Genomic DNA, 27,303 nt, shown 5'->3' with positions numbered 1-27,303 from the left:
GTCCTAAGTCAGACGACCTTGATCAGTTGGGACCCAGGTACATGGACCCTCAGACTCGTGCTTGAAACTCTGGAGAGCGTGGAAGGGGTCTAACTGGAAACCAGCAGGTGTGATCATAGGAGCCCTCAAGTTGCTGAGACACCAGCAAGCTCCCCTGGAGCTGCTGAGTCGAAGGACCCTCTCGTCTCACCGCTGCAGGCAGGCAAGGGGTTGAGGTCCAGCGCAGTGACTATGAGGACCTGAACTGGATTTGTTTCCCGGAGGCCCCCTCTGCCTGGGGTCCTAGCATCTGAGAGCAGGCACGTTCACCGTCCGCGTGGCTCCTCGCCTGCAACCAGCCGCTTCCGTGCACCTCGGAAGAAGCAGCAGTCGGCCGGCTTCGGAGTCCAGAGTGGGCTCTGGGAGCGCCTCGCGTGAGCTCCCCACCATGGGCACTGAGGTTAAGGCTGCCGTGAGGGACAGCCCTGCTGTGGAGGTGGCCAGGGTGCAGCGGGACAGAGCACTAGTCCCAGCTCAGCTCTTTTTAGGAACTGCTTGTGCCCAGGTGAGTTGTCCCCAAGTCACCTTTAAGAAAGGCTTTTCAGGACTCATATAAATAAAATCCTTAATGAAAGAGGAGAAATCACCCCAGACATCATAGATATACAAAGAATTATTGTAGAATACTATGAAAAACTATACGCCACCAAATTCAACAATCTAGAAGAAATGGATAAATTCCTAGAACAATACAACCTTCTTAGACTGAGTCAAGAAGAAGCAGAAAGCCTAAACAGGCCAATTCACAGGGAGGAAATAGAAAAAACTATTAAAAACCTCCCCAAAAATAAAAGTCCAGGCCCAGACGGTTATACTAGTGAATTCTATCAAACATTCAAAGAAGACTTGGTTCCTATTCTACTCAAAGTCTTCCAAAAAATTGAAGAAGAAGCAATACTTCCAAACACATTTTATGAGGCCAACATAACCCTCATACCGAAACCTGGCAAGGACAGCACAAAGAAAGAAAACTACAGACCAATATCTCTAATGAATACAGATGCTAAAATACTAAACAAAATACTGGCAAATCAAATACAACAACATATTAAAAAAATAATACATCATGATCAAGTGGGATTCATCCCAGAATCTCAAGGATGGTTCAACATACGTAAAACGGTTAACGTAATACACCACATCAACAAAACAAAGAATAAAAACCACATCATCTTATCAATAGATGCAGAAAAGGCTTTCGATAAAATACAACACAATTTTATGTTTAAGACTCTCAACAAAATGGGTATAGAAGGAAAATATCTCAACATGGTAAAGGCCATATATGATAAACCATCGGCCAACATCATATTAAATGGGATAAAGCTGAGGACTTTCCCCCTTAAATCAGGAACAAGACAGGGTTGTCCAGTTTCTCCACTCTTATTTAATGTGGTACTAGAGGTTCTAGCCAGAGCAATCAGACAAGACAAAGAAATAAAAGGCATCCATATCGGAAAAGAAGAAGTAAAGGTATCACTTTTTGCAGATGATATGATCCTATACATCGAAAACCCCAAAGACTCCACAAAAAGATTACTAGAAACAATAAACCAATACAGTAAGGTTGCAGGATACAAAATTAACATACAAAAGTCCATAGCCTTTCTATATGCCAACAATGAAATATTAGAAAACGAACTCAAAAAAATAATCCCCTTCATGATTGCAACAAAAAAAATAAAATACCTAGGAGTAAACATAACAAAGAATGTAAAGGACCTATATAACGAAAACTACAAAGCATTGTTAAGAGAAATCGGAAAAGACACAATGAGATGGAAAAATATTTCTTGTTCTTGGATAGGAAGAATAAATATAATCAAAATGGCCATATTACCCAAAGCAATTTATAAATTTAATGCAATTCCCATCAAAATTCCTATGACATTTTTTAAAGAAATGGAACAAAAAAACATCAGATTTATATGGAACTATAAAAAACCCCGAATAGCCAAAGCAATCCTAAGGAAAAAGAATGAAGCTGGGGGCATTATAATACCTGACTTCAAACTATATTATAGGGCCACGACAATCAAAACAGCATGGTATTGGCAGAAAAATAGACACTCAGACCAATGGAACAGAATAGAAAGCCCAGAAATAAAACCACATATATATGGTCATAATTTTTGATAAAGGGGCCAACAACACACAATGGAGAAAAGAAAGCCTCTTCAATAAATGGTGCTGGGAAAACTGGAAAGCCACATGCAAAAGAATGAAACTCAACTACAGCCTGTCCCCGTGTACTAAAATTAATTCAAAATGGATCAAAGACCTAAATATAAGACCTGAAACAATAAAGTACATAGAAAAAGACATAGGTTCTAAACTCATGGACCTGGGTTTTAAAGAACATTTTATGAATTTGACTCCAATGGCAAGAGAAGTGAAGGCAAAAATTAATGAATGGAACTACATCAGACTAAGAAGTTTTTGCTCAGCAAGAGAAACTGATAACAAAATAAACAGACAGCCAACTAAATGGGAAATGTTATTTTCAAACAACAGCTCAGATAAGGGCCTAATATCCAAAATTTACAAAGAACTCATAAAACTCAACAACAAACAAACAATCCAATAAAAAAATGGGAAGAGGACATGAACAGACACTTCTCCCAGGAAGAAATACAGATGGCCAACAGATATATGAAAAGATGCTCATCTTCATTAGTTATTAAAGAAATGCAAATCAAAACTACAATGAGATACCACCTCACACCTGTTAGATTAGCTATTATCAACAAGACAGGTAATAGCAAGTGCTGGAGAGGCTGTGGAGAAAAAGGAACCCTCATCCACTGTTGGTGGGAATGTAAAGTAGTACAACCATTATGGAAGAAAGTATGGTGGTTCCTCAAAAAACTGAAAATAGAATTACCTTATGACCCAGCAATCCCTCTACTGGGTATATACCCCCAAAACTCAGAAACATTGATTTGTAAAGACACATGCAGCCCCATGTTCATTGCAGCATTGTTCACAGTGGCCAGGACATGGAAACAACCAAAAAGTCCATCAATAGATGACTTGGATAAAGAAGATATGGCACATATACACTATGGAATACTACTCAGCCATAAGAAATGATGACATCGGATCATTTACAACAAAATGGTGGGATCTTGATAACATTATATGAAGTGAAATAAGTAAATCAGAAAAAACCAGGAACTACATGATTCCATACGTAGGTGGGACATAAAAATGAGACTAAGAGACATGGACAAGAGTGTGGTGGTTATCGGGTGGGGGGAGGGAGGATGCAGGAGGGAAGGAGGGAGAGGGGAAGGAGGAGGAGGAAGGGCACAAAGAAAACTAAATAGAGGGTGACGGAGGACAATCTGACTCTGGGCGATGGGTATGCAACATAATTGAATGACAAGATAACCTGGACATGTTTTCTTTGAATATATGTACCCTGATTTATTAATGTCACCCCATTAACATTAATAAAAATTTATTAAAAAAAAAAAAGAAAGGCTTTTCAGGTGCCCCGCCGCCATGGAAGTGCTCACATCTGTTACTGCTGGTGTCACGACTGCTGGTGTCACAACTGTCCTCCTGTTTGCTGGGTGTGTGCCCAGTGCCGCCTTTCCCCTTCTCCTGGCGGCAGCTTGGCCACTCTCCTCCTCAGAGCTGCGGTTCTGTGTGTGACCTTCCAGCCCGGGCCCCCGCACCTCCCCTTCCCCTGCCCCCGTGCTAGTCCCAGCAGAGCTTCCCAGGAGAGACCCCGGCCGTGATGAGGGGGAAGCAGAAGGAAACACTGACCGAGCACCTGCTGTGTGCCAGACAGTGTGTGTGCTCGCCTTCAGAGCGTGCATGTCAGAGCTGGAGGCCCAGAGAAGCTCAGTGCCCTGCACAGGCCATGTGGCTAGTAAGCAACAGGGCTGGGGTCTGAACCCAGGTTCTCTGTGACACTGTAGTCCATGCTTGAATTACCGAGACTCGGAGGACTGCAGCACACATGCACACTGCACACGCATCCATGCACACTTAATCTCTGCACACACAGTCCCTGCACACGCAGTCTTTACACATGTAATCTCTGCACATGCAGTCTCTGTACACAGAGTCTCTGCACACACATCCATGCACATGCAATCTTTACACATGTAATCTCTGCACACGCGGTCCCTGTACACGGAGTCTCTGCACATGCAGTCTCTACACATGTAGTCTCTGCACACGTAGTCTTTGCACACGCGGTCCCTGCACACACGGTCCCTATACACGGAGTCTGTACACATGTAGTCTCTGCACACGTAGTCTCTGCACACACAGTCCCTGCATTCAGCCTCCAGACCAGAGCGGGTTTGGGTTGGATCTGAAAGGCAGTGTGAATCCATGTCAGGTCCTTGGGTTGGAGCTTCCTGTTTACTTGCCCTCCTCCATCCTCTCTTCCTCCTCATTCCCTCCTTTTTTTTTTTTTTTTTTTTTTGTATTTTTCTGAAGCTGGAAACGGGGAGAGATAGTCAGACAGACTCCCGCATGCACCCTACCGGGATCCACCTGGAACGCCCACCAGGGGCGACGCTCTGCCCACCAGGGGTGATGCTCTGCCCCTCCAGGGCGTCGCTCTGCCGCGACCAGAGCCACTCTAGCACCTGGGGCAGAGGCCAAGGAGCCATCCCCAGTGCCCAGGCCATCTTTGCTCCAATGGAGCCTCCGCTGCGGGAGGGGAAGAGAGAGACAGAGAGGAAGGAGGGGGGATGGAGAAGCAGTTGGGCGCTTCTCCTATGTGCCCTGGCTGGGAATCGAACCCGGGTCCCCCGCACGCCAGGCCGACGCTCTACCGCTGAGCCAACTGGCCAGGGCCCATTCCCTCCTTTCTTAATGTGCCCAGCCGGTCCTGGGTCTTCCATACCTGTCGAGGGAACGAGCAGAGGAGTGAGCGAGCACACAGAAAGTGGTGAAGCAGAGTGGGTGCGGCCCCCTGTGTGCTTCTGGCCGGTTGCTAGGCCGGCCGGTGAGGAGAGGCTCCCCATGGACGGAGACCCTGGGTGTCAGGGCATCTGTGACTTGTTGAGCTGGGTGTCCACAGGGAGGGTTCTGTAACTCCATGCTCCTTTTTCAGGCCTATTTTTGTCTCATTTTTTTTTAATTGATGGTTTTTAGTTTCAGATGTCTTCAATGGCAGAATGATCAGAATGCAGATGACAGGAGCGGGGGCGGGGGGATGAACACAGTGCACACTCAGTCTAGCAGCAGTAGCCATTGAAGAAATGACTAGTTGCCGTTAAGCACCTTGACTCGGGGACGCACGAGCGAGGGCTCTGGGTGACGTTGCTAGAAGCCCAGGGGCGCAGCCTGAGTGCTGCCTCTGCTTCCCTCGCGCCTCTGGCTGGCACACACGGCGCCCGCCCACGCTCGGGACTGTGCTTGAGTTTTGCTGCCCACGGTTGCTGCATTCAGTGGAGAATGGAGAATTCTCGAGGGGATTGAGTGTGGCCGGGTTAGAGAAGAGAGAAGACTCATGGTGGGACACAGCAGCTGATCTGGACGCAGAGTGAAAACCCTGAGCCGTTTGAGCGCAGGGCTGACCTAGGAGAGGCAGGAGGCTCCCTCCCGTGGGGCCGTGGCTGGTCTCCAGACTGCAGGAGGGACACGCCTGCTGCCTGCTCAGTGTCACCGTCCTGGTGCGGCAGGCAGGAGGGCCCCAGAAGCCAGAGTGGACCGAGCTCTGGCAGTGTGCTCAGTAAGTGCAGTTTGCGGAGCCAGGGTGGTGGGGGTCCAGACGTCTGACGGAAGTGTGCGTGTGACAGCCGTGGGTGTGAGGAGAGCGCGGGGACGGAGCAGTGAGGAGGGAAGGGTTGTGAACAGGGCCCTGGACCTTTCTCAGAGTGAAAGTCCCCTTGAGCTCCCTGGGTCGTTAAGCACCGTATGGTGCAACTTTTTAACTTAACTAGTGGGTTCTTTCATTATGTCACCAACACTAAGAGTGTGAGTTTTTACTTTTTTTTTTTTAATTTCTGAATTTCTTAAAAGGGGATGGGACTTAATAGTAGGAAGCAGCAAACGTTTCAGGTTCTTAGAAAGTTTGTGGCTCCTGTCAAAAATTAGACCAAAATCATCCCAGCTAGTGCGAGTCACCTTGTCGCCCCCGCCCGACCGTCCTGTTGTCTGTAGTCGGGACTCGGAAGTGAATAGAGGAAAGAGTGAGCCCAGGACAGCCAGCCTCCCCCTCCCCTGCCACGGTTCTCTCTTACAGAACACGTGCTGATTCTAGACGCTGCAGGCCAGTCAGGGGACGTTGGTTCTCAACAGGTTGTTCACAGCAGATTATCTAGCTACTTATTACAGTTTTTCTTAGACCAAAATCGCCTTAAATCTTTTTTTTTTCTCATGATGTTTCCAGACTGATTGGATAGAGCACTTGACATAGCCAACTAATATATATATATATATTTTAGCCCTGGCTGGTTGGCTCAGTGGTAGAGCATTGGCCAGGCATGTGGAAGTCCCGGGTTCAATTCCCAGCCAGGGCACACAGGAGAGGCACCCATCTGCTTCTCCACCTTTCCTCTTCTCCTTCCTCTCTCTCTTCCCTTCCCACAGCCAAGGCTCCACTGGAGCAAAGTTGGCCCAGGCACTGAGGATGGCTCCATGGCCTCTGCCTCAGGCGCTGGAATGGCTCAGTTTACAACAGAGCAACGCCCCAGATGGGCAGAACATCGCCCCCTGGTGGGCATGCCAGGTGGATCCCGGTCAGGCGCATGCGGGAGTCTGTCTCTCTGCCTCCCCGCTTCTCACTTCAGAAAAAATAAATAAAAAATGTTATTTATACATGTACATATACATATATAACATATAGAACTTACATACATTCAACTACCAGACACAGTGTGCTTCAAGGAAGGCTTTATGCAGAGAATGTTGATGTGAACCCAGAATGCCAGACTTTTAAAATAATTGCTTATAGAGAGAGAGAGGAAAGTGGGTGGTGGGGGAGAGAGAGAGAGAGAAATATCAGTTTGTTGTTTCACTTATTTGTGCATTCACTGGTTGGTTCTTGTACACGCTCTGACCGGGGATGGAACCCACAACCTTGGTGTACTGGAACGGTGCTCTAACCAACCGAGCTACCAGCCAGGTCTAGAATGCCAGCTAGTGAAACCCCCTCGGGCCCAGCACGATTGAGTCGACGTTTGGCCGATGAGAAAGAAGACCTTCCAGGCAGAGAGAAGGGCGGTGCCCGCTCCTCTGGCAGAGGGTGAACAGTTGAGTGGACAGGCCCAGCTGACCATGTTAGAGTGTGGGATGAGAAGGAGGGAAGAAGAATCTAAAACGAGAAATTTTCTAACTTGGGGAGTCGGGAGGGAGCTCTCTCCCTGTTGAGGCCCGAGTGGGACCTGCGCTGGTCAGTGGGCTGCACCGACTGGACCCTGCGGGCAAGGCCGGGGCCGGTTGGCGCGCTCTGTAGACAGTAGATAGAGTGAGCGGGGACGTGTGAGGGCCGTTGTCCGGGAGAGCGGAGTCCAGGAGAGCGGAGTCGGGGAGAGCGGAGGAGGAGGCCAGGCAGTGGGTGGAGGGCTAGAGAAGCAGAGAAGGGGGGCTGGGAAAGAGCAGCCAGGGCTCGCACTGGGACTGTCCCCCTCCTGGTCCGCACTCACTGAGGGGTGGCATCGTGCAGTAGGCATGGCGGGGAGGCTAGGGGAGCCCTGCAGAGCAATCACTGAGGGAAGAAGGGAGCAAGATGGGAGTGTTTGTTTGTGCCCGTGACCCCTGAACAGCTCCGTGCTGCGTCCGGGCACCCGTGCCACATCTGTGGCTGGGCCAGGCCCCTGTGTGTGTGACTGGACACTGGGGAGCTTCTCCCACGCAGGGACAGGACTTGAGCAGGGTCCCCACGCCCGGAGGTGTGCTGGTCCTGACCTTGTCGCTGGAGCTGGTTGGAGTGCCTGTGGCAGTGATGACTGGAGTGGACTCGGGGCCTCATGCGTGGGCGCCCCACTGAGCCTGGGAAGACGGTCCCCGTGAAAGCTGGCAAACACTTGCACAGCCGTGGTGGTTCTGGCTGTGCCCTACACGGAGCAGCAAGCTGTGTCAGGGCGGAGTGGAGAAGTAACAAGGTGCATAGTACAGGCAACGACTCACAATGCCAGAGGGAACTCCTGGGTCTCTCAACTCCTGAACAATGGTGGTTTCTTGCAGAGGCAAATATGCAAATCAGTACTTAGTGTTTCATAATCAATCAGGTCTTTGTTTGAGTGTGAGCACAGGCAGAACAGAGTTCCCTTCGTTCTGGGGGCAGGGGCGGGGCGGCCCAGTCACAGCACCCCCATCATGATCAGCAGAGGACAGACAGGGTGACTGCAGTGAACTCCCTAACAGCTAAATGCCGCAGTCCTTTGAGAGGAGCCCTACCGAGTTGACCAGGGCTTCTGTTTTACAGTTTCTCCTCCTTTGGGTCATTTACAAAATGCCCACGAGGGAGCGGCTGCAGGACTGTTCTGTGGTGACAGTCACCAAGCGGGCCGCGCCTGGGTGACGGATGGCAGGTGTGCTCCCAGCTTCCTCTGTGTCGTTGCTCGGGCATACCCAGTGCCCTGTGTACTCCACACGGCGTCATGTCAGCGTCCGCCTGCGTGCAGCAGCCAGCCTTTGACAGTCCTTTGGTTCCAGACCAGAAACAAAGAACTGGAGTCCTTTAAAAGCCCTTGGGAGAAACCTGTGACATGTTTGGGAGCGTCCCTGGAGTTGCTGCAGCTGTCAGGCTCGTGCTGCCACCTAGTGGCTAGTGTGGGGTTGTGGCCATCCAGTGGATCGTGAGGACTCCCTGGTCGGAGTTGACCCGGCCCCACGGTACACTCCTGAAGTTGAGCTGTTCAGTTTGGCGTCACACTGTCACTGAGGAGCTGCCCTGAGCCAGGCATGTGGGCGGCCCTGTCACATGTCAGAGCCAGGGGGTAACGTGAAGAGGGCGCCCAGACCTGGCTGGGAAGTGAGGACCTTCCGGAGGTGTCACCTGGGGGGGGGGGAGTCTGGACTGGGGTTGGGGTGGGAGGGCTCCGCTCCGGAGCATCGGCAGAGGGGCCTGTGGGGGCCTGGGGCTCGAGGACTTGGACTCGATCCCGTGGGACAGTGTACTCTTAGGGAAGTATGTGGGAAGATGCTTTGTTTGCTTAAAAAAGTTTTCTGTCTGATTGTGAAGATTGTACACACTAATCCTGGAAGTTTTGCTGTACAGAACAGCATACGTTAAGGATAGAGCAGTCTCCACATCCGGCCGCCCAGACAAGCGTCTTACTTCGATGAGCAGCCTTTCAGTTTCCCCTCAGCGTGTCAGCAGCCTTGGGGGCTCAGTTCACGTACTTCCCGTGCGGGGAGCGCACTGTGTGCTCAGGGGAACCCTGGCCCCCCACTCGGCAGCACGTTGTGGGGGGTCGTCCTGTCAGTAGTCAGGTCAGCAGCGCAGACCACCCCCTGGACCGGCCCTCACAGCGCACGTGCTGGGATGTTCAGTCTCCACTGGGAAAGCCGTGTGTGTGCCAGGTGAGGCGAGTTGGCCCTCAGGGGCACCTGTTGCAGCCGCGTCACCAGTTTGTACGGAAAAGCTGGGTGTGCTACTGATTGTGGGATTAGCCTTGTTAAAATACAGCCACCTGGTAGTGACCTTGGCTTGTCTTCCGAGGGGGAGGGGCGAGTCAGGACCACCGGGAGCGTCAGCATGCGGTTTGAATAAGGTGGGCTAAGGGCAGCTGCCTGAGGAAGCCGGGGCCCTCTGACTCTGGGCGTGGCCTCTCTGACTCTGGGCGTGGCCTCTCTGACTCTGGGCGTGGCCGGTGGCTGTGCCGCCTGGCAGCAGCGGACAGGTCCCCTCAGCAGTGGGCGCTCTGAGCTCACTGGTGGTGAGAGCAGCCCTCAGAGAACTGCCAAACTAGGGGGGGGGGCGCAGGGGCGTCTCTGGGAGTCAGCGTGTGTCCCATTTGTTTTGAACCATTTATACGAAATGCTGCCGAGGCGCCCTCTCCTCTTTGCGAGGGGGTCAGAGTGGGCTCCCTCTCATCGGACTGTTTCAGGAGGTGAGTGAGGCCGTGGATGTGGAGCCGTTAGCCAGCTGCCCGCCGCATAGTATGTGCTCAGTAGAAGTTGGCTCTTAACTTACGCTACTGCTGTTTCTTAAAATACTTTTCACGGCCCTCCCTTTGTGGTGAAGCCCAGGGATATTAAGCAACTTGCTCAAAATTTCAGTTGGCAATGCTTAAGAGTTTAGAGGAGCTTATAAAAACACCCTTTCTTCCCAGCCCAGCTTTGGAACCACCTGAAAGAGAAACGCAGGAGTCGGAACACAGGACTCTTGAGTGGAGAACCCGGCTTCAGATTTGTGGCCAGATGTGGGCGGAGCGCAGGCCAGAAGAGACCCCGCCGCTGGCTGCAGCCGCGCAGGCTCCCCCCCTCCTGCCACAGGCTCCCCCTCCTCCCATCACAGGCTCCCCCTCCTGCCACAGGCCAGGCTCTCTTCCGCCACAGGCTCCCCCTCCTCCCTCCACAGGCCAGGCTCTCTTCCGCCACAGGCTCCCCCTCCTCCCTCCACAGGCCAGGCTCTCTTCCGCCTTCCGAGGGTGAGCGGAGGGCTGGACAGGCCGGCAGTGTTCACCCCGCCGGGGCCTCTGCACGCAGCCCTGGGTGGCCGTCAGGGTCCCCTCAGCCGTAGACAGAGATGAGAGCCCGGGAACCGGGGCCAGCTGCCTGGGTTTCCTACCAGTTCCCCTGGCTGCCCCACCGCGCGGACCCGCACAGCCTCTGCCCGAGCCTGCCCCGCTGCCCACGCCCCACCCTGAGCTGACGGGACAGGGACCAGCTCGGGGCGGGGAAGAGAGCCTGTCCTGGAAGTCACACCCTGGCCCGTGGTGGTCTGCTGATGGGGTCTCAGGGCGAACCGGTCGCACTGGACAGCCCCCGTGGCCTGTCAGCTCCGGCCTCCATGCAGCTGCCAGGGAGGAGCCAATGTCGGGCCGGGAGCACATTCTTCAGATACACGTGGGTTTCCACTTTGTCACCAGAGGGGCTGTGACGTGAACACTGTGTGTGGAGCACTCGGAAGCCTTTCTCGCAGATCTTCCTAGCTCCGCTGCAGCTAGGCGTTGCAGTCAGTCCACACGCCCTCACCTGACACCCTGCCCACACTGCTCTGCAGACAGGCCTCAGACCTAAGCTCAGTATCACTGGCTGTATCAGTCTTCCGTGGAGCGCAATAGAACAAGCAACAGCCTCTGAGTCCCAGGCCTCCGGGCCAGCCCGGTCAGCTCTGCCGCCCACTGCCTTGTGTCCTGGCGTGGCCTCAGTTCCCATGTTTATGAAGTGTGTGGGGGGGTAGTGTCTGATCCACCCGATTGCCACGGGGCAGTGACGGACAGCCCGCATGTCACCCAGAGTGTGCCCAGCGCACAGGCTGGGGCTCGGGAAGCGTGGCCGTGCTGGACAACCCAGGCATAGCGCCTTGTTGAGCCCTGACACAGGACGAAAAGGACAGCTTGGTGCTGCTCACTCTGTGCTTCCCCAGGTCCCAGCTGTCCCCTGTGGTCCCTGCCCTGGAGAACTACAGTTACACCTACCCAGAATCTGGGCTTAGGTTTGTGCCTGATACTCGGCACACGTGGGCTGCAGCCTGGCTTCACCCTGTGCGTCCCTGAGCAAATCCCGTGCCCTCACCGTGACCCAGTTTTCTCATCTGTAGAATGGGTGTGATGGGGACACCTGTCTCGTGAGGCTGCTGGAAGAGTCGGGTGGGCTGATGTATAGGGTGCTCTGGGAATGCTGCCCACTACATAGTAAACTCTTAAAGAGGACGTGCCTGGTTTCTTTTCAGTGGCACCAGTCTGTTCAATGGAACCTCTAGCAAAGGTTGCCAGTGCTTAGAGATGAAGCAGCTAGAGATTGTGGACGGATTTCTTGTTGCTTCAGCTGTATGTTACTACTGTTTTGACAGCAATCTGTGCTTCAAAATGACTCAAAATGTGAGGAGAGGAAAGCGCTCAAATGGGAGATTTTTTTTTTTCTAAAAAAAGATGAGAAGCATCCATCATTAGCCTTTCACTGCGTGCTGCAACACCCTAGTTGCTCATTGACTGCCCTCTCACACGTGCCCTGACCACGGGCCCTCGGCAGACTGAGCAACCCCCTGCTGGAGCCAGGGACCCTGGGCTCAAGCTGGTGGGCCTCTGCTCAAACCAGATGAGCCCACGCTCAAGCTGGAGACCTCGGGGTCCCGAACCTGGGCCCTCCGCATCCCAGTCCGACGCTCCATCCACTGCGCCACCGCCTGGTCAGGCTCAAATGGGAGATTTTTGAAAGTAATATTCTGTTAAAGAAAATGAAATACAGACCCCAGCACATGGGTGGCATGGGGACCCCTGCGCCCGGCCCATCGTCTGCAGTCACGGGCTCAGGACTGGTCCTGTCGCACCCGCCCCCACCCCCAGTATCATTGCGACGCGGATCCAGGGACATCGTTTTATTTGTAAATTTTTCAGTATAAATCCTTAATGTTATTATATATATATATATATGTATATATATATATATATTCATTTTAGAGAGGAGAGGGAGAGACAGAGGAGAGACAGAAGGGGGGGAGGAGCTGGAAGCATCAACTCCCATATGTGCCTTGACCAGGCAGGCCCAGGGTTTTGAACCGGCGACCTCAGCATTTCCAGGTCAACACTTTATCCACTGTGGCACCACAGGTCAGGCTTTGTCATTATATTTTAAGTGGGAGGTTTTCAAACCAGTTGAGCAATGGTACACAGCAGGTATTAAAGTCACTTGAATGTCACATGGCCCCAGAAGCCCCGGCGTCGCGTAGTCATTGGCCTAACAGAATGGAGGGCCTGTAGCTCAGCGTCCAGCGGTCGGCCATTCTGTCTTTGCTTTCTGACCACCCAGGAAAATGTCTTTCTCCGCCGGGCTGTTGTCAGAACGAACGGAAGTAACTCACCTAAGGTGATGGGTGGGGAGGAGATATTAGGTATGGCTGCCTCCCTGCCCTCCCCTCCTCTCTCTGTTTTCTTCCCTCCCTCCCTCCTTTGCTTCCTTCTTCTCTCTGTTAGCTATGGCCCGGTCCGTTCTTACTTAAACCAAGGCGTCCACTAGAAGTGAGGGACTCTCCTCTCCGCCCACAGCCGTGCTCTCTGGCAGAGACTTATCTCGTGTGACCCACCCTACCCCTCACTCTTCCCCTGGAAGAGGACAGCTTGGGAAGGACTGGCCCCCTCTGTGGGGCGCGTTAGGACACCCCTTCTCAGTGGATTTTGCCTGCGAGGCTGCACAGTCTGAATGCACCTCGCTGACTTTCTGGGAGAATTATTTGCACAAAGGCCAGTGTGTTCTTCATGTGTTTGTTCACAGTCTAGGTGCAACCTTGTGATACCTTTGGTACGTTTTGAGCCAGCTCGTAAGTTAGGGGTAATCCGATCTTGAAACCTTTTCTGGTGGCTGTGCCTTCCGTGGTTCCCCGTCCCCTGTCCCACCTTAGGCGCTACTGGAGATGCAGTGGTGAGCAGGACATGGACCTTGACCTCGTGGGTCTCAGGTGGAGCCCAGGGGGAGTCATAGGTGCTCCTGATATGACATGGAGCGTGCTGGCAGGGTCTGTAACATACTCGGGGAGGCCTGGGGCGGCTTCATGGAGAAGGTGACATTTGAGCAGAACCTGGCAGAATGTGCAGGGGTTCCTTGGGTGGCTCAGGGTTGGAATGAAGGAAGAAGGCTGGTAAGAGCAGAGAAAACAGACACAAAGGCCTAGAGCTTGAGAGCGGTGTGTCCTCCTCCACCCAGCCTGTGAAATGCCCCCTCCCTTGTGGTGCAGCCCCCACAGCACTCCCTGACTCCAGCCCTGGGGTCTCCCCCCCAAGACACTTTCCCTGTGACCCCTCCCCTTCCCCCTCCCCACTTCCCCTCCCCACTTCCCCTCCCTCCTCTCCCCCTTCTCCCTCCCCTTCCCCTCCCTCCTCTCCCCTCCCCCTCCCTGCTCTCTCCTTCCCCTTCCCCTCCCTCCCCTCCCTCCTCTCCCCTCCCCTCCCTCCTCTCCCCTCCCCCTCCCTCCTCTCCCCTTTCCCTCTCCTCCCCTCCCCTCCCTCCTCTCCCCCTTCCCCTTCCCCTCCCCTCCCCTCCCTCCTCTCCCCCTTCCCCTTCCCCTCCCCCTCCTCTTCCCCCTCCCTCCTCTCCCCTTTCTCCCCTTCCTCTCCCTCTCCTCTTTCCCCTCCCTCCTCTCCCCTCCCCCTCCTCTTCCCCCTTCCTCCCCCTCCCCCCTCCCTGCTCTCCCCCTTCCCCTCCCTCCTCTCCTCTCCCCTTCCCCTCCCCCTTCCCCTCCCCCTCCCTGCTCTCCCCTCACCACTCTCTCCCTCCCTGCTCCCCATGCCTTTCAGTGATATCAAGACTAAAACGGACCCTAGTTTTAGGTTTTTATGGGGCAAGTGTACTTTCATTTTACTCTGATTTCCTTGTCAAACTTCACACTGGAATGATCGCCTTCTGGAATCTTTTTTTTTTAAATAAGAGGCATTCTCTGTATATACATGCATATGAGGACTCTTTCAAAATTAGCACTGTATGTGGAACTATTCAAAACCCAAAGCCTACAACTACACAGCCTCTCTAATACTTTGAAAATCCCGGGGGTGTATCAGGATTGTGTGAAATATAATATGCTATCTTTGGCAGTTTATTCTCAAAAATAGGAGTTAAACACAACAGTAATTAGATCAGAGCTTGGCCAAGAATTCTTATAAAAATGGTAGTGGTACTCGTGTGATTAACCTGTGAAGTCATTCTTTATTAAGATAACCCTATCCTGGGATGCAATTTGGGGCCTGAAGCTATCTATTTAGATAAATCACAAACCTATTGAGTTTTTTCTTGGTTATTGACTTGTTGTGATTTTTGTGCTTATTTTAGGAAGCTAATAAATTTCAAGGTTGTCAAATACCTACAGAAATTTTAATGCTCGTGTATTTCTATTTTTGGCATTTGAAATGTTACTTTATACATTGTGCTCATGTTAAGTACGGAGTTATTATACTGATGATATTGTTAAGTCAGTAATGATTTAGCACCTCTTAATTTACCAAGAATTTCATTTAATCCTGAATAAGCTTAACTCCATTTTAATAAATTCATTTTATAGAAATTTGCCATTACAGAGCATAAGAAATTGCAATCACATTTGTTCTACTTTAAGTGAAACCTCTTGTAATTATGTATTTTGAGATACCCCTGGGGCCTTCTCGTTCCTGGCACACACCCTGATGCCCCCCCCAGACTAGAACTAGCTAAAGACATGAGGTGGGGGCTGCTGGATCTAGCCTATGTCGTAGATTCCTTTTAAAACTTTTCTTGGGCCTTTTAAAACTTTCTATGAAAAACTTTTTTGATTCCTAAAATACCTGCTTTGGATTAAGGCCCTAAGTAGGTGTGCTGGGGACTGAATGTGTGTGTCCCCAGAATTCATATGTTGAGCCCAAATCTCCATTGTGATGGTACTTGGGGGTGGGACCTTAGGGAGGTGATCATGTCATGAGGGCACAGCCCCGTGAATGGGCCTGGTGCCCTTTAAGAAGAGACTTATCCGTCAGAGGACGAGTGGATTAAAAAGCTTTGGTACATATATACTATGGAATACTACTCAGCCATAAGAAATTATGACATCGGATCATTTACAACAACATGAATGGACCTTGATAACATTATACGGAGTGAAATAAGTAAATCAGAAAAAACTAAGAACTATATGAACCCATGCATAGATGGGACATAAAAATGAGACTCAGAGACATGAACAAGAATGTGATGGTAACAGGGGGTGGGGTGGAGGGGTGGGGAGAGGGCGAGGAAGGAGAGGGAGGGGTGGGGGGGAGGGGAGGGGCACAAAGAAAACCAGATAGAAGGTGACAGAGGACGATTTGACTTTGAGTGAGGAGTATGCAGCATAATCAAAGGTCAAAATAATCTGGAGATGTTTTCTCGGAACATATGTACCCTGATTTATCAATGTCACTGCATTAAAATTAATAAAAATAAGATTAAAAAAAAAAGAAAAGAAGAGACGTGGGAGGGGCGCTCTCCCTTGATCCTGAGGATTCAGCAAGAAGGCAGCATCCCAGAACCAGGAGGAGGGCCCACGGCAGACAGTGAATCTGCCGGCACCTCGGCCCGGCCGGATGTCCAGCCTCCGGACCTGGGAGGAAGACATGGCTGTTGTGCAGGCCACCCGGCCGGTGGCGCTTGGTCACGGCAGCCCAGCTGAGACGAGGTGTGTCAGTTTCTCCCGGCTGCGTGCTCTCTCAGTTCTGTAGGGCAGGAGCCCGAAGTGGGACTCCGGGGACTGAGGTCAGGGCATGGGCGGGCGGCCTTCTCTCCAGGGAGACTCGAGGAGAGTCTGCTCCTGGCCTCCTCCAGCTTGTAGAGGCTCCTTCACTCCTCGGCCCCTTCCTCTGTCCCGAAGCCGGCAGTGTTGGGCCGCGTCCTTCTCCCCTTGCGTCACTCAGCTAACTCTCTGCCGCCCTCTCCCACACGTAAGGACCTTGTCATGACGTGGGGCCACCTCCCTACTCCCAGGTCAGCTGATGAGCAGCCTAATTCCAGCGCTCCTCGCTTCCCGTTGCCATGTGACAGTGTGTTCACAGGTGGCAGCAGTTAGGACTTGGACATCCTGGGTGGGGGGCATTATTATTCTGCCTCCACAGCAGGTAGAAGCCTTTTGGGACTCTGCAGTACCCACAGTTTGTTCAGCATTTGGTAAAAGACTTTGAGGTTCACTTTGCCCCAGCAGCTGCACCTGACAGGCTCCGAGGAAAGAGGGCCCTTTGCTGTCTGGGAGGCTGCAGTCTGGAGGGCAGTGAGCCCGTCACTAGTGCCGTCTCCGCGGAGGACCAGGTGCTCACATAGGTGCATGTGTGTGGATGGGGTTTGGCTGTGCTGGGGGTGCGGAGGGGGTGCAGGGAGGAGAGGAGGGTCTCAGGGGAGGGGGGGGAGGAGGAGGAGGAGGAGGAAGAGGAGGAGGGAGACCTTGCAGTGGAGAGAAGGGGGTCAGGCGCTCCAGGGAAAGGGGGAGCCCAGTACGGGGGTGTGCGTATTGGGAAGCTGGGACTTGGAGGAGTCGGGGGGAACGTGGTGGGGACTTTTGCAGCTGAATTGGACACACGGTAGGTGCTGTAGGGAAGGGTTCATGATGCTAGAAATCAGCTGTCACAGACTGCACCCTCTGTAGACCTGTGTTCTTTCATTCCTCCGCGGAAGTGGGCCACGGGGAAGATGGGGTTCGCTGTGCAGGGCTGAACTGCTGCCTGTGTGGGCCCTTTTTACAGACACGAAAGCCGCAGCCCGCGGGCACGTCCCCCAGCACACCTGTCTGCAAGGTCTTAGATGCGGACGCATGGAAAAGGAACTGGCCCTTACTGGGCGCGTGCTGCGGAGTTGCTAGACGTGCATTATTTCACGCAACCTTGACGTTCCTTCGCGATCTTTTCTTCATAGTGTCATAGATCACAACAGTCACAGGAAGAAAGAACCATTATAGAGACCAAGGTCCAGGAATGTGGGTGACTTTGATAATGTCACCCACATTAGTGATGACACTGGAGTCTGAAACCAACATTTGTTGTTTCAATTTTTTTCTAAAGTTTGTTTCATGTGATTGTAACATCTACCTAAACTGATTTTTTTCTTCTTTAAATTTTAGATTTCACACATTGGCAAACTGAGAGACTTTCTCCTGGAACACAGGAAAGATTATATTAATGCTTACGGGTGAGTGCGTCTTTCTTACCATGACTTTGCTGACTGTCCTTCTCCATACCTGTGTTCCCTTTGAGCTTTGAGGCTCCCCTGTTACCTGATAGCTCAGAGCTGTCATGGGGAGGATTCGTTTGACAGGGGTGCCTACAGAGCAGAAGGGCTCCCAGAGTCGGGGTGGGCTCTGTGCCCCCACCCTCGGGTCCCCGTGTCCCCATGGCCACGCCTCCTATTCTGATGCCCCCGTGCGTTGGCATCTCCGTACATACCACACACGTTGTGAGCAGCAGAGCCGAGTGGGACGGAGCTTCTCACTCAGATTAAGCAGATGAAGAGAGGCACCAACCACGTGAAGATGCCATTTGGAGAGATGGGCTCTTGCCCCCAGGGACAGTTTTGGTTCGGTTGGTTTCTAAAATGAAAGATGGCATTTCCTCCGAGGCTTCCAGAACGGCTGGTGGGGTGGCCTCCAGCGCCGCACAGACAGGAGCGCGGCACCGCTCTCTGCGTCCCGCCCAGCCTGGCCTCGGCGGGCACCACAGGGCGCGGTCAAGCTGCCCTGTGGATTGGTGGGAGGTTGGACTGGACCCGGGGAGGGACTGCCCAGCAGCATTTCTGAAGGAGGGCGTCTTTCTGAAACGAGTTTGCCTTTCAGGTTCCTCTCACCCTCTGAGTTTTTTAAAAACCTCATCAATATATCCACAATGAAAGTGTTTTGTATAAACTCTTTAACAGGGAAAATAAGTACACCTCAGGTGAATTTTAAGTACTCTCTGCTGCCTTGTCTGCTGAAACGACAAGGCAACTTTATACACTTTAGTGTATTTTAAAATATACTAAAGTCATTCCAGTGCATAGTACCAAAAATTATTCTAATGCTAATACCGGAAAGAACTTATTTTTTAAGTGCTTGGTTCAAATAGTTGATCAACACTAGATGGCAGTATAAGTCTTATTTCAAAAGGTGGGTTTGGATAGCAAATACTCATGGTCAGAGGCCATCAAAAGGGAAGCTACCAGCTACTTTGGAAAAGAGAGAACACATGGGTGTGACCCTGTCGTCAGTGCCTTTGGTGCCTGACTGCCAGGTTACAGGTGGGGTTGTGGAGCGCCTCCATGGGAATCAGTCAGCTTCCCTTCCGTGAAAAGGCATCCAGTTGGGCGGAGGCTGTAAATAGTCTGGTTCGAGCCCCCCGCCTCAGTTAACCTATAAAAGCCCACGTCTTCCTCTCAGCCGGGGCTGGGCACACTGCAGCCTGCAGCCTCAGCCAGCCCACCACCTGTGTTTGTACAGCCTGTCGGCTAAGAATAGCTTTTACATTATTAAATGGCTGGTGAAAAATAATCAGACTTTACCACGTATGAGAATTATATGAAATTCAGATTGGAGTGTTAGCTCATAAAGTTTACTGGAGCAGCCCCACGCCCACCCATTGGTGACTGTCTGTGCTGCTTTGGTGCCGCACAGCCGAGCTGAGCCCTGCAGCAGGCCACGCAGCCTGCGGGGCACAGCATGTGCCTCTGACCCCTAAGACAGCACCTGCAGAGCCCTGCTTGAATAATTGGGGTGCTCATAGCCCGTTGGCTATGGGGAGACTCCGATAGGACAACAGAGTTGAAATGGGTGTGGAAAGGAGAAAGCAGTGGAATCAGAGAGAGGCCGCGTCGGGCGCTGTTCTGCGCCCTGCCCTAGTTCTGACCTCTGACTGTGACAGTGTCACCAAGGGGCGGTTCTCAGACTCCGCAGCTCAGCGCCCAGTCACTGTTCCCTGACCGCCGCGGCCGGCTCTCCGAGTCCTTTTCTCTGATGTGCCTCGGAAGAGTGGGCACTGGCTTCAGCTTTTCCCTTTGTAAGTGCTGACTGCAGCAGATGGTAGGACTGAGGACTGGGGTCCCTGGGGCCAGTCCCAGCCCGGCCACATACTGGCCGTGTGGCCCGAGTGTTAGGTAGAACGATAGCTCCCAAGGCTCTCCTGGTCTTAACCGATCCAATCCATCGTCCCTTTCCCCGTAACAGCCAGTCACTGTGGACTAGTGTCCTCTGAGTTCCACTCCTGACCCTGTTTTGGTCCCTTTGAAAGAGCACGGGTTTGGGGCATCACCTGAGAGCCTGGTCAACTCTGCCGAGTGCTAACTGTGGGGGCAGGCAGCTCCCAGCCTGGCCCTGGGCCTGCTCCTCCTCTGTAGAATGTGGACAATGTGCTTACAAGGATGAAATGTGACAGTTCTTGGCACATAGAAGTCCCTTGGTGAATGGTAATTGAATTGGAACCCCATTTGACTTAGGATGCCTTTGGGGGGCGGTCATTCGAAAAAGAAAGCACCTCTGTTTCCTGCCGGGAGAGGAGGGGGAGAGAAAGACGGGGTGCAAGAGTCAGGTCAGCGCGACGGGACGGAGATGGACGTGCTACCGGTTCCATCGCTGCTCAAACCCAGGGCGGCGGGCAGTGCTGTCTGCGAGGCGGCGGGGTGGCCTCGATGAGGACCCCTGAATAAAGCACACTCACTCAGCCACTGGTGCTACTGAGCAGTCACAGTTCCCAGAGCGCAGCCGTCTGGGCAGGTCCCTTTATAGCGACTGAGAGAGAGGACCAGAGCAGGACCTCTGCTGTCCGGGAGGGAGAGGAAGGAGCTGTGCTAGACAGGTGTGCATGCCCAGTTCGTCCACCAGGTTGTCAGTCAGGGAAGTCCCGCCTCATCCCGCGGGGGGGGGGACGGGTGGAAGGGGGGCTGGGAAAGGGGGCGGGGCGTCACCCTGGGGGAGTTAGTTGGTTCACAGAGAAACCAACCTGAGGCTGGGAGAAGAAGCGTTACCGGCACCGTCTGCTCTGCAGACAGAGAAAGGCTGCCCCTTCGCTTCTCCCAGGAAGCTCTCCGACCCTGTTGAAAGCCTTTCTTTTCACCATGCCGGCAGGTGCTGGCCGCGGCCTGCTGAGGCCGCGTTTTGGATGCAGTATGATGGTGGAATTGAAAGAGCATGTTTAGAAATATTGCCTTCGGACCATAAGGCTACGTTAGTTTGACATAATTAGGAAGCTAATTTTTTCCGTAGTGTAAAGCTCAGACTTTATTGACCCATTTAACTTTTTTTAATAACATTTTACTAGAGCAGAACAGCATCCAACCTGGGTAGCCTCTGGCTGCATCTCTGGAATGATTTCATTTAAAAATAATTTCTTCCCTTCTGGTAGTTGTGCCTCTTCTGTAATATCCTGGCCACAAAACACCCCCCACTTGGGGGAAAGCTTTCTTGGTCTCTGTTGTTGTTGTTGTTACTAATAGAAGAACCATCCTGCTGATTCCCAGATTTAAAGGTTAATGTCTACTGAGTCCTGAAGGAACATCACCTTTTAATTGAGTAATCATTTTTATCAAATTAACCTTTAGTTCTCTTCCATTTCACTGAGCTGAAGGTTCATGAAATCAAAATATATAGCGTAGGAGGCTGTTAATCTCATCTTCTTGGAACTGGTCATTTATAGGTCTGCTCTGACCACGGACGCACTCTGACACAGCAGTGAGGGACTGCTCTTCCAGTTTGTCCCTGACCCCTTAGCCTCCGTGTCTGATGAGTTGGCTTCTGCTCAGGACCAGCATGCACTCCGGTCCCCTCTGCTCACCGCTCAGTCCTCCCACAGCGATCTGACTCGCCGGGGTGGGGCGCTAAGCATGCTGGCTCAGCCCTCTCTGTCACTTTTGGGTCTTCTGCCTCAAGTAGAGTCCGTTCTGTTAGGGTTACCATGTTAGGTCACACTAATTAAGAAAGCAAGGTGGCCCTGGCCGGTTGGCTCAGTGGTAGAGCATCGGCCTGGCGTGCAGGAGTCCTGGGTTTGATTCCCAGCCAGGGCACACAGGAGAGGTACCCATCTGCTTCTCCACCCCTCCCCCTCTCCTTCCTCTCTGTCTCTTCCCCTCCCGCAGCCAAGGCTCCATTGGAGCAAAATTGGCCCAGGCGCTGAGGATGGCTCCATGGCCTCTGCCTCAGGCGCTAGAATGGCTCTGGTTGCAACAGAGCAACGCCCCAGATGGGTAGAGCATCGCCCCCTGGTGGGCATGCTGGGTGGATCCCAGTCGGACACATGCGGGAGTCTGTCTGACTGCCTCCCCATTTCCAACTTCAGAAAAATACAAAAAAAAAGCAAGGTGCAGGGGGGTGTTGAGTCAGAGCTAGGGCGCTGGTGCTGGACTGCCCCATGTGCTCCTGTCCCTCTCCCTCTCAGATGTGTCTGGGTTGTCCCCACGTGTGGCTATTCCAGCCATGACCTGCAAGTTAGGGGTTTGTAGCAGGTCCTCTCTGGCTCTCCTCGGTGTGGGGTGTCTTCTGCTCTGCCTGCACGAACTGACCACTCCCTGCACAGTTCCTTGTGCCCCCCATTTCTGTGTGATCTCCCCTGTTGTACACCCCACTCTGTGGGCATCAGAAATGAGCCTTATTCAACTTTGAACCCCAGCCCCTGCCGCAGAGCCTGACGTGGGATGGGGTGTGTGTAATGAGTGTGTGAGTGGATTGCAAGGATCAGCCAGCAGGTGGACTGCATGGAAGGCACTGAGAAGCCTTCCTGGGGCCTCCCAGGTGCTCAGCTGATGTCGGCACACCTGTGTGCTCGCCCCTGTTAGGTATTGGAGAAACAGAAATGAGCACGATGAGGTCCCTACTTCCTGAGGCTGCGCCCTCACAGAAAGCCAGGGACATCGGTATGTGTAATCAGTGTTATGTGACAGGGTGGTGAGGGCTACATGTGGCGTGCAGGGCCGTAGGGAGAGCCCCACCTGCCCACAGAGCACCGGAGGGGGGCGCTGAGACAGGGGACCCGTGACCCCAAGGCTGGGGTCGATGCAACTCCAGATAAAAGTAATGAACCTGTTCATCTCATCAGTAATACTCTCACTGCTTATATTAATTATACCAGTCATAGCAGCAATGTCTAATACAGACAGTTGACCTACTTACCCAAACTACATATGTCACACCTCTTACTCTTGCATAGCAGGTCACATTCGAGGCTGGGGTCTGAGCACAGAGGGTGGTCAGGGAGCCGCTCCACTCAGACCATCTGGGCAAAGACCCCAAGGAAGAGGGAGCCGCACGTCTGCTGCAAGAGCATCTCACTGCGATGGGGGCGAAGTGAGCTGGGGTGTGGTCAGAGGGCAGGTCACGGGTGGGGTAGGACGGGGCGGTCAGGCTTTGTATCGTGTTCTCAGCACCAGTGGGGGCTGGCGGGTGGAACTGGAGTACTGACTGTCACCTGAGTTCCCTCCAGCTTGAGCTCCGGTGGTCATGTGTCCGCTGTTATGTCCAGCGTGTTTCATTAGGCAGATAGTGTCATCCATAACAAAGCTGCCACACCTGCCCGCATCTTACAAGACACGCACGGTGATACAGCTTGTGCCTCGTGCTGAGAGCGAGCACCTTGCCCGGCTCACTGAGTCTCGGGGAAACAAACTGTTTCCAAAAGCTCTTCAGCGGTGACAAGGCTGCTTGTCAACGTGGAGAACATGGCAGCCTGAAATGTCCCCGCACACGCCTCTCAGGAGCCTCTGGACAGTGCCCACGCTGTCCTGCCTGCCGCACCCGGTGTCCTGACGCGGGCTCCTCTGTCCTCGCCTGCACAGGCCTGCGTGGCCGCCCCGTTCTGGGTCCAGGCCCCGCATGCCCCCCTCCCACCCGGTGTCCTGACGCGGGCTCCTCTGTCCTCGTCTGCACAAGCCTGCGTGGCCGCCCCGTTCTGGGTCCAGGCCCCGCATGCCCACCTCACACCCAGTGTCCTGACGCAGGCTCCTCTGTCCTCGTCTGCACAAGCCTGCGTGGCCGCCCCGTTCTGGGTCCAGGCCCCGCATGCCCACCTCACACCCAGTGTCCTGACGCGGGCTCCTCTGTCCTCGCCTGCACAAGCCTGCGTGGCCACCCCGTTCTGGGTCCAGGCCCCGCATGCCCACCTCACACCCGGTGTCCTGACGCGGGCTCCTCTGTCCTCGCCTGCACAAGCCTGCGTGGCCGCCCCGTTCTGGGTCCAGCCCCCGCATGCCCACCTCACACCCGGTGTCCTGACGCAGGCTCCTCTGTCCTCGCCTGCACAAGCCTGCGTGGCCGCCCCGTTCTGGGTCCAGCCCCCGCATGCCCACCTCACACCCGGTGTCCTGACGCGGGCTCCTCTGTCCTCGCCTGCACAAGCCTGCGTGGCCGCCCCGTTCTGGGTCCAGGCCCCGCATGCCCACCTTGGCGTCTGCGCGCCGGGCGGCTCCAGGTTGGTCTCTGCGGGGGCTTTCTGACCTGACAGCTCCCATGTGATGGTTCCGCTACCTGGATCATCCTCTCTCCTCTCACCTGGCGGGTCCCTCCTGGCCCTTCCAGCCTCCCCTGCAGCGTGACCCCAGCAGGGGCGCGGCTCCTCCCCTCGGGCCCGTCCAGATGGTGCTCTGCCTGTCCGCGGCTGCCCTGTAATTCCGCCCACCCCCGTCCCTGTAGCCATGTCATGTCTGACTATGGGAGGATGACAGACGCCGAGCGGGACCAGATCGACCAGGACGCGCAGACGTTCATGAGGACCTGCTCAGAGGCGATTCAGCAGCTGAGGAACCAAGGTAAGGCGGACACCGTGACTCTTCAGTCCTTAAGGTTGTGGCGGTGCCCCAGGTAGAGTCCCCGCGGGGGGCCTTTGAAACTGAGGCTTTACACACCCCTCCTTTCCCGGTCAGTGTGGTAGCCTAAGCTGTTAAACGTAAGGAAAGGCCACAACTGAAGCCACATAATGGGGAGGATGGAGGTAGAGAGGACGTCTCCACACAAAGACCGAAAGTGTGTAAGGGGCCAGGGTCAGAGCAGACGAGTGTGTGTGTGCACACGTGTGTCGTGCGTGTGCGCCTGTGGCCTGTGTGGTATTCGTCGCGCAGTGGTCGGCGGTGCGCGGACAAGGACGGAAGAGGTGGTCTCAGCTCTGTCCCTGCTGTAGCAGTGACTTCAGTGGCAGACACTGTGGCTAAGAGGCAGGCTCTGGGGCCATGGTGGCTGGGGCACCCTCCACCGTTCCAGCAGGCTCCAGCCATGTGGCCTTGGGCAGGTCACTTTATTGCCCGGGCCTTGGTCTTTTCACTGTGAAAGGAGACAGTGACAGGGTGCCCAGGACCACAGCTGGCACGCCTGTGTCATCCCGCCTCCCTGCCACTGACGTGCAGCTTCCAGTGAGGCGTGGAGAGGGCTCCCCGAGGCACCCATCCTCCTGGACTCGTTCTAATTTGCTTCGGCAGACTCAGAGTACACAAACAGTGTGGGGTTCAGGGTGGCCGCCCGCGGCTGAGCTTCTGAAGCAGACGCCTGTTGGGGCAGCTCCCATCAGGACCCCGAAGGACCACTTAGAGCGACGAGAGCACGATCTCCTGGGTCCCGTGCCCTCACCTGGCTCTCAAGTGAAGCAGCCCTGGGGGCACATCGGTCATGCCCTCTGCCCTTAAGGGTCTGTGCTGACACGAGCTAGAAAATACAGATGAACGACCGAGAATTAGCTACCAGACCCTGTGACCTGGGCCCCTTTCTGGGCTCCGGGCCGTAGTCTCATCGGGAGTAAAGTGAGCATGAACACAGCAGCCTCTGGACTGTTTGGGGCATTAGCAGTGATGTATTCAGAGTACTAGCAGGTGCCCTCACATAGTAGGTACGCAGCCTCTCAGTAAGCGGGAGCAATCCTGCCATCCTGCCACCGTAATTCAGGAAGATGTGGCTGCTGGCAGGTGAGAGGCACCCTGTGGCTAGGAACCAGGAGAGCTGTGACTCGTGGCCGGGACCCCTGGGCCGGGATGGCCGAGGGCGGCGGACAGATCGTCCCTGGCTGACGGTGGCGGCTGTCAGCAGCGGGAGTGTGTGGCTGCGTGTGACTGAGACTGCTGCCTGAGGTCACCTCGAGCGCTGCCCGCTGTTAGTACAAACGGGTCAGCTCTCAAGAAGTGGGCCACGCCCTGTGCTGTCAAAACCATGAGGCATGTGATTGTTGTTTTTGTACAAGGTTGATCGCTCGCTCTTGTAAAGCCTGACAAATATCAATGTTTTAAAAACGTAATGTCACTTGACACTGCATTTGTTTTGTGATTCTTTTTAAAAATACTTGTCAAGAACTGCTGTCGGGGAGCCGCCGGCCGGCGCGGAGCCCTGAGCGCTGTCCTTCTGTCTTGCAGCCCACAAGGACACGCACTCCCAGCAAGTAAAGGAGCATCGCACCGCTGTGCTGGACTTCGTCGAAGATTACTTAAAAAGTATCTCATTTTTGCTTACACGTCAAATGGGGCGTTTCGCAATAGATGAGATGCACGGTTTAGCTTTGCCAGCCGAAGACCATAGCGTCTCATTCTGTGTCATGAGCCCTTTGCCTGGGGAGCAGTTTTGAGTGGTCTGTGTTCTGGTGTCTTCCCTGTAACAGGAGTATGTAAACTCTACTCAGAGCAGAGGGCCATCCGCGTGAAGCGACTGGTGGATAAGAAGAGACTGTAAGTATTGCCCCTGCCGGGGTCCCTCAGTCACTCTCAGGAACGCTGCCACTCGCTGAGCATGCCCGCGCCGGCCTGCGCTCACGCAGTCTGCTGCTTCCCTCACTCGGGGCGGGGGCTGTGGCTCTGGAAGTCAGGCTCCTGGTCCAGAATCCACGCCCTTCCCCATGGTCTTGTCTTTGTAACAGGCTGGCGCCCTGTCAGCCGTGTTGCCCGGGCCTCTGTGACCCCCACGCTCCCCGCCCCCTGCTGCCTCCTATTGTGTCCCTGAGGGAAGAGCCAAGCACAGCGGGCAGTGCCCCCGCCAGGCCTCCCTCAGCTTCTGTGCCATGCTCCTCCCTCCCACGGGCACACGTTCCCCTCCGGACCGGCCCCGTTTAGTGCAGGTGAGCTCGGGCAGCTCTGGTGGGTCTGGTGACTTGCCCGAGGCCACACAGCCGGGCTCACTGGGTCTCCGTGGCCTCTGTCTACCTCCCCACGTGTCCTCCCTGCCGGGCTCCGTGCCAGCTCTGGAACACGGGGCCTGGCCCTCCCCGCTGTCCTCTGTGCCAGCTCTGGAGCACAGGGCCTGGCCCTCCCAGCTGTCCGCCAGGCCGTGTTTGGATCCTAATGAACATGGGGTGCGGGTCCAAGTCCAGTTCTTGGTCACTTCTAACTTTGGAAAGACTTTAGGGTGTTCTTTTTTTTTTTTTTCATTTTTCTGAAGCTGGAAACAGGGAGGCAGTCAGACAGACTCCTGCATGCGCCCGACCGGGATCCACCCGGCACGCCCACCAGGGGGCGATGCTCTGCCCCTCTGGGGCGTCGCTCTGTTGCATCCAGAGCCACTCTAGCGCCTGAAGCAGAGGCCAAGGAGCCATCCCCAGCGCCCGGGCCATCTTTGCCTCCACTGCGGGAGGGGAAGAGAGAGAGAGAGGAAGGAGAAGGGGAAGGGTGGAGAAGCAGATGGGCGCTTCTCCTGTGTGCCCTGGCCGGGAATCGAACCCGGGACTCCTGCACGCCAGGCCGATGCTCTACCACTGAGCCAACAGGCCAGGGCCGACTTTAGGGTGA

General features: G+C 54.0%; 1 protein-coding gene across 1 annotated transcript in view; it reads left to right on the top strand.

Moving 5' to 3' along the window:
• Positions 1-27,303, top strand: part of STX18 (syntaxin 18) — a 111,361-nt gene that overhangs the window by 60,520 nt on the left and 23,538 nt on the right. Inside the window, exons 2-5 of the mRNA XM_066280704.1 lie at positions 17,723-17,790; positions 24,242-24,357; positions 25,942-26,019; positions 26,184-26,250. Of these exons, the coding sequence (XP_066136801.1) occupies positions 17,723-17,790; positions 24,242-24,357; positions 25,942-26,019; positions 26,184-26,250 (329 nt within the window). The remainder of the gene's footprint in view (positions 1-17,722; positions 17,791-24,241; positions 24,358-25,941; positions 26,020-26,183; positions 26,251-27,303) is intronic.

This window comes from Saccopteryx bilineata, chromosome 5 (genome assembly GCF_036850765.1).
Source record: "Saccopteryx bilineata isolate mSacBil1 chromosome 5, mSacBil1_pri_phased_curated, whole genome shotgun sequence".
Lineage (NCBI taxonomy): Eukaryota > Metazoa > Chordata > Mammalia > Chiroptera > Emballonuridae > Saccopteryx > Saccopteryx bilineata.
Note: the sequence above shows the minus strand (reverse complement) of the source record. Positions and strands in the feature narration are given on the sequence as shown.